Consider the following 7,156-nt stretch of genomic DNA (forward strand, 5'->3'; position numbering starts at 1 on the left):
CCCCAGGCCTGCCTCGATAGGCTGTGCACTCAGGCACCCTTGCGCCAGCCTGGGCCAATGCTCCATCCGGGGGCCCACAGCCTCTTTGCTGGTCCCCGACTTTGGCCAGGTGCTGGAAGCCCTCTCCAGCCCTTCTTTCCCCTGGCCCGCAGGTGCAGAGGACGTGGTGATGGCGTTTTCCAGGTCGGAGACGGAGGACCGGAGGCAGTAGCTGCACACGCCGTGGAACCCCCCAGAAGGTGGCAAGGGCCCAGAGCTCTGTGCGGATCAGAGGCTCCCCCGCCCTCCCCACACCCTTCCCCCGTCTCACCGCCATTAGCTGGGCCGGTACTGGGGCGACACCAGCGATGCAATTACGATTGGCTTAAAGGGATGGACTCCGTGATTGGCTACCGGAAGAAACTTTTATTTTTAAATCTTGACCAACAGAAACCTTTTATTTTTATTTCTCTCTTTTTTTTTTTTTTTTTTTAACCTTTGCGCCTCGGTTTGTGGCTTCTCAGGAAGCTCCCCGAGCTCTGGTGCTTTATTTAGGTCATTTTTTTTTTAGGAATGTGAAGGGGTCTGATTGGCTACTTAAACTGGAAATGGATTTTGATTGGCTGGTTAATGAGAAACAGCTTTTCTTTGGTTGGCCGCAGGTGTTCTGCCGCTATCAACAGCTTCTCTATTCTGAATGCAGAAAACAGGGTTTGGGACATTGGTTGTAATATTTGCCTTGGAAAAAAAGAAAGAAAGAAACCAAGCGCGCTTTGCAATATTTATTACACAAAGAGCTTGCTGCTGCTTTTACACCCTTGTCTGTGTTTGAATTTGATGGGCTTTCGCTGTGTGTGTTTGGTTTCCCATTGGCTCGCCCATGACCCTGGCCATGGATCCACGCCCACTCTGCTGCTCACCAGCCCCCCCTGGGGCCCGGGGTCCACCTGGAGCATGCATCTACGGTGCTGAGCACCCCTGGGCCTGCAGCTGGAGAAAAGGCACACAGAGCTTTGTGCTGTCCGGATTGAGCAGCCCAGCGTGTAGAGGTGACATTTGCCAGGATCTGTGAGCACCCCTTCCGTGAGGTGGCAGCCAGCCCCCGTGGGGCAGTGCAGCCGCTCACGCACCGCCTGGCCTCTCCAGCCTGGCCGTGCTGCGGCAGAGGAGCTGGGCAGCTCTGTCCTGCCGGCCATCCCTCTGTGTCCCCCCAGGCCTCAACTGGGGGCCCCTCTGGTAAAGGGGAGGAGCTGCTCCCCCTCTGTGAGGCCTCACAGTGTGGCAGCAGCCTCTGCCCGGAAGCTGAGAACACACATGACAGCCCAAGCTTGGCTCGCAGGGCCCCCAGATCCTACCCCCTGACCCGCCCTGGCCAGGTTCCCCAGCATCTACTGTTGGGGTCGTGGGGTCCCACTGCACCTGGAGCTCTGTCCTCTGAGGCCCTGTGCTGCCTGTGCAAGGATCTTTCCCCACATCAGCCTGTAAAGGACAGCGTCGTCACGGATCTATGATGTGTCCCCTGGACAGCTGGCCCCTCGAGGCTGGCCCTCTGCCCCCAGAAACACACTGCAGAGTGGTGGTCCTGAGGGGCTGGGGCCAGGTCTCCTGGAGGGTCGCCCCCCTCTCCTGTGAGATGCAAAGAACTTAGGGAGGGAAAGCCACCCTGCCCCCACCAAAATAGAGGCGAAGGCCCCTTCCTCGACCCCCCAGGTCTCTCTGCCATCTCAGGCCTCCGGGGACTGAGGGGCTGCTGTGCAGCCTGGCGCTCGTGCGAGCCAAACGCCAACACGTCCTGGGCCCCGGCTCCAGGATCACTGTGCTCCGAGCCTCTGTGCCATAGCCAAAACCTTCCGCCCCCGCCGTGTCCTGGTCCCCAGCACTGCAAAGGCTGCGGGTCCCCTGGATGTGAGGATGCGGACAGCAGGGGCCTGGCACCCTCCTCTAGGAGGAGCAGGTGCGTGTGTGTGCAGCTCCGGCTGAGCCCCCAGGGAAGGGGTTTTCGTCCCTTTCCCATCCCCCCGTTGGTTATGTGCAGGGTCAGGTGTGAAGGCCCATGTGGCTGCTGTGCACCCCCCACCCCGTGACCAGCTCTCGTGAGGGTCTAAGGCCAGGGCACCTGTGTGCTCTGCGCCCAGCCTGGCCTTGCCAAGGTCACAGGCCTCCTGCGCGTAAAAGCGATGGTGCTGCTCTGTCTCCTCTTCTGAAGAAGGAAAGTGAAAGTGTTGCTGTGGCTTCCTATTTCATCTAAAAGTATATCTGTTGGCAAAAGAAATGAATAATAAAGGTTTTTAATAGCTTAGTGTGTGAGCTGAGCTGGTTTCTCCCCGTCCCTCCCCAAGGAGGGGTGGCAGGTGGTGATGAAAATGATCCCGGGAGGAGCTGGGAGTTTGGAAGAATTTCCACATCTACCCAGCCTGGCGAGTGGGTCCTTTGGAGGGTCCCCCGCCCCCACCTTTTGTCCTGGAGAGTCAAGGCATCCCAGAAGAGACCACAGTTAGTAAACTTCAGAGGTGACCTCACTTCTCCATCACAGACACCCCGACATCCTTACGGGCACCGCAGCGGTCTGAGGATGCTTGTTACAAAGTCTAAACGGAATACCCGTCTTCCATCTTCCTCAGGTGGGAGGTTTATGGGTGTCCAGCCGTATATTCAAGTTTGGAAGCTGAAATCATTTCTATTTTAGGAATTTTTGCCTTGGGAACATTTTCTAGAATTTTTTCCCACCCTTCACAGTCCCATTGGAGGTCTTCATTTCTTCATTGCTTCCATGCCCTTTCCAAAGAATTTCACGCCCTCCTGGGTCCAGTGGAGTTTACGGAACATGGCGGCAGCGCAAGGCTGTGTTGGAGGAGGTGCTGAAGGTCGTCTCGCACCCCCAGGGGCGGATGGGTGTCTCCCCTGGAACATCTCTGAAAAGGCTTGTCTACCCTTTGCTTGACTACCCTCGAGGACTGGGGAACTCACTACCGACAAGTCAGACCTTTCCATCCCCAGGTAACACTGTTCATCCTGCTACGGTGTTGCTCTGCCTTTGTACCTTCCCTGTCCAGATAAGAGTTTGTAATCCTTGCAAGGCCAAAAAAGATAGGTATATTAGCCAAAAATGACATGGAGCCAGTGTCCGAGGGCCCCCAGCGCCACTGTAATTAGCGGGCTCCCCTGGGCGCTGGTGCCACGTGCCTAGCCCCATAAGTAACCAAATCAAACCCAGGAGGAAGCGAGAGCTCCCAGTGTCTCCAGTGGAAAGGAGGCCACAGGGCTCCCCACAGGCTGAGGGCGAAGGGAAACAGCCAGGGACAGTAGGCTGGTTCTTTGGGGGTCCCTCAGCCCATGCAGCAGGCAGCCTTTGGGGGCCACCTTCCTTGGTACAGGGACAAGCACCCAGGAGCAACCCCCACAGCGCATTGGGGGTGGAGGGTGCCGGAGAGCTGGGGCCAGGCCGGCGTGGCTGATCGCCCTGCCTTTGCCGGTGTTTCCCAGGCCTGGGGGAGGGCAGCCGAGAATGAATGAAGCGCTTCTTCTCCCTTCCCGGCAGGTGAATGGCAGCTGTGAGGCCCGGCCGCTCCAGGCCGCTCCGCGGCCTTTGAACGGGGCCCTTTGTGGCAGGAAAGACAATCCCTCCAGGGCTCCTGTCCAGCGGGGGACAGCAGCCAACTTCCGAAAGGGGTAGCTCTGTGGTGCCCCGGGGGACCCTCACCTGCCCCTCCTGAGTGGGCGGGCCCCTTCTGTCACTGGGTGGCTCATGGCCACCTGCCCCTTCCCAGGGAGTGAAATAGGCCCAGACTAACTTGCACTGTCCAGCGAAAGACTGCGTGTTTAGGAGATTTCGGTGGGGGGCGGTGGGGGGGGCTGCATGCGGCCCCTCCTCATGTCAAGGAAGTCCTCCTCAAAGGGCAGGGCAGAGGGATGCTTTCGAATGCCAGTGTCTGCCCTTCACTTTTCTCCTTGACATGGGCACTGTCCCCATTGTCGACGGGGTGCGTCCCCAAGGAGCCTGCCCAAAGTCGGGAGCACCGTCATTCCTGCCCACTCAGCCCCGCCTGCAACAGGTGGCCGCTCCTGCTTGCACACCTGGGGAAGCCCCGCCCTCCCTGCACACCGCCCCTTCCTGCACACGGCCTCCTGGCCCTTGGCCCTGGCCAAGGAGCTGCTCCTGGGCAGGAAGGTAGGTCTTCACAAACACCTTTGAAACAGGTGTCTCCCGTGTCAGATGCAGTTAAGCGCCCTCTGCCCCGGTCTTCATAGCACAGCTAGTGTTTACTGTTACCTGTGTACAGGTGTGTAACCCTTGACATATATCTGCAGGGATGTATGCAGCAGGTGCAGATGAGCAGAGAGGGCTTAAATGGTTTGCTAAAGGTCAGTATGGGAACCTAGGTTGTCTGACCCCAGAGTTCAGGCTTGGACCCACTCCCGGCGTGGACAGGGGTGGGGCTGGGGTGGGCGATGGGGGTGGGGGAGAGTAAACCCCGAGGGAGTTGCCCAGGGGGAGGCCAGTTCCCAGGGGCTCCTCGCCCCGAGGCTGGCCAGCTGTGCCCGGGCCAGGAGTCTGGAGCTTGCCTGCTCTCCAAGCCTGGCCCTTGTCCGGCTCTAGGAGGTGGGCAGCTAAACCCCAGGCTGGCTCCTTGGGCCGGTTCTCATCACCAGGTTGAAGCCTCTGGGTGGAACTGGTCCCCCACCCATCCCAGCGCCCCCCTCCCCACAGCTATCTATCCCAACTCCTACTTCTCACCCTTCTGGTCCCTCTGAGGCCGGCCAAACTGGTTTTCCTAGAATAATTCCTTTTCCACTTTGCCCTTCCCTTTCCTGTCCACACCTCCTGGCATCTGGCAGTCCAGCCTTGAAGCACACCTGCCCCCAGGTGAGGTCAAGGAAAGAGCACAGGATTTGGTGCCCGAAGGCTAGGGTTGGATCCCTGCCTCACTACTGAAACCTGCGTGCCCTTGGGCACGTCTCAGCCTTATTTTTCTTGTCTGTAAAATGGGCATAATAAAAAACCCAGTATAGCTCTTTTTAGGATTGCACCTTTGATAAACTCGACATACAGTGCTTGAACCCAATGAAGTCCCAAATAAATAGTATTCTCTCTTCTCAGTTTATAACTTTTTTCCCCAGGGTATAAATTTATGTCAACGCAGCTGGGGCCTGGGGTTTAGGGTGAGAACTCCAAACGCAGACGGCCGGAACTGAAGCCTGGCCGCTGTGTGCCTTAGAATGAATTACCTAACTTACTGAAGGAAAAACAGAGGAAAAAACAGGACTGTCCCAGAAGGGAGTTATGAGAATTAACGAGATATCGGCTTAGGGACCCAGGCACAGTAGGTGGGCGGGACCCGTGGTTCTTCATTCAGTCATGGGTGCCTGCCCGTCCTCTCTGCTCACAAGTCCTCCCAGGCAAGGGCTTGTGTGCAGCCGTGCGGGGGTGGGGGAGTGAGGGGGTGAGGGGTGGAGGGGTGGGCAGCTCAGGTCCAATTAGGTGCCTGTTAAATGCATTTCTGATGAGGACGACAGCGCTGGGATGATCCCTGGGTAGAAGCTGCTCCCTGTGCCCTGCCCCCACCTGGGAACCGCTCCTTCCGCTAAGCAGCTTGTCCACGGGGTGGGGGGGTGAACCAGAGCAGCGGCCCGCAGCCTCCCCCACAGAACAGAGCTGAGGGGCGGTCCCCCCAGGGACTCTACCTTGACTGTACAGGCAGGGAAGGGCCTCCGGAGGGGAGGGTCTTGTCTTTCCAAAGGCTTTCCTCCTGCTCACCCTGTGTTTAAACTCCAAATAGAATCAGCGCCAGCCAGGGAAGGGGATAAAATTAAATCCTTGATCATGATCAAGTGGTTAAAAAAAAACATCGCAGCCAGAAGCTCCCTCCCCGCTGCAGCCAGCTTGGCTGCTTCAGAGCAAATTGGAGGAGGAGGAAGGGGGGGGGGAGAAGAAGGAGGAGGCGCAGCTTGAGCACCCTCACCCCTCCCTCCCTGCCTGCTCCCCCTCCACCCCCATCACAGGCTCCAGGCCAGCCCTTGCCCTGTGGGTGGGAGGCCTGCCGGCTCCCTGGGATGAAGCCCCGGCCGCCTCGGAGGTGGGCGCCAAGGGGGAGCCCAAGCCTTGCCCAAGGAGGCAGGTCCCGGAGTCTGGGTTGCAACGCTGCACGGACCTGGGTTTGAATCCAGACTCTGCCACTTTATAACTGAGTCACTAATCTCTGAGCCTCTATTTCCTAATCTGGAACATGGGGTAACCGCTGCACCTGCCGCCTGGGCTGTCTAGATTCAAGGTGTTGGTGCCAGCAGGGGATGTGGGGGAGCGGTGGGGGCGGCAGGTGGGAGCCTCTTGCCTGGGGTTCACGCAACAAAGGGCTGCATTGTCTGGAGAGAATTTCAAAACGAATACACGGGCCTAAAAGTCTGGTCTGCGTTTTATTGTTTCTATTCACTGGCAACTCTGAACAGGGAATGAGAGGGGCTGCCCCCAACCTTTAACCTTCAACCTTTGGCCCTCCTTTAGGCAGGAAGCCCGGCTGCTGCCCTGGCTCCCAGGGCCTCCTTCCGAGCATGGGGTGGGTCAGAGAGGCTGGCTGGGGCTCGAAAGGGCTGAGTGTGGGAGACCCAGGCCAGGGCTTGGCTGCAAGGGGGAGACAGTGGCTGGAAGCCCGCAGCAGGGACGGGGCTCCCCGACCCCAGGCCTGGCTTGGCGCCCGTCTCTGCGCCTTCCCAGCCCCGCCGTGCCGTCTGCAGCATGGAAAGAGCCCACAGCTCCGCGCCTCGGGGCTGCTGGCCGCCCCCTGCCCGGAGCCCCTGGCCAGCCCAGGAGGCGGCCCCTGAGGGGCCACGTGGAGGCTGAGGCCACTGGCACCTGGCAGGGCAGAGCCGGGGAGGCAGGAGGGCTGAGGTGTACCTTGGCAGGGGAGTGAGGAAGCTGAGCGAGGAACAATGAGTGGTAAAAATAGCCCTTTGTTTACCATATGCTGCACATCCTTATGTGTCCTTGTGGGAAGACAAACACCGACCACCACCCCAAGGAGGCGCAGTAAGAGCCAGCAGGGCCTGCTGGCAGGAGGGGAGCTCAGGTTGGGGGGAGGCCAGATGGGCTGAGGCTGGCGCGGCTGGCCTTGGCCTCTGCCCTCTGCTGTCTGCACAGATGTGCCTGCCCCCTGCGGTGCCTGGGAAGCCACCTCCCCAGGTA

At 59.1% G+C, this 7,156-nt stretch overlaps 1 protein-coding gene across 3 annotated transcripts in view; it reads left to right on the plus strand.

Annotated features, from left to right (window-relative positions):
• The window catches only part of CTNNBIP1 (catenin beta interacting protein 1), a 52,302-nt gene extending 50,024 nt beyond the window's left edge, over positions 1-2,278 (plus strand). For all 3 annotated transcript variants that reach the window (XM_058304462.2, XM_058304460.1, XM_058304461.2), the window contains one exon: positions 153-2,278. In XM_058304462.2, coding sequence (XP_058160445.1) covers positions 153-211 — 59 coding nt within the window. In that variant the 3' untranslated portion in view covers positions 212-2,278. The remainder of the gene's footprint in view (positions 1-152) is intronic.
• The last annotated feature ends 4,878 nt before the right edge of the window (positions 2,279-7,156 follow it).

This window comes from Dasypus novemcinctus, chromosome 9 (assembly GCF_030445035.2).
Source record: "Dasypus novemcinctus isolate mDasNov1 chromosome 9, mDasNov1.1.hap2, whole genome shotgun sequence".
Taxonomy (NCBI): Eukaryota; Metazoa; Chordata; class Mammalia; order Cingulata; family Dasypodidae; genus Dasypus; species Dasypus novemcinctus.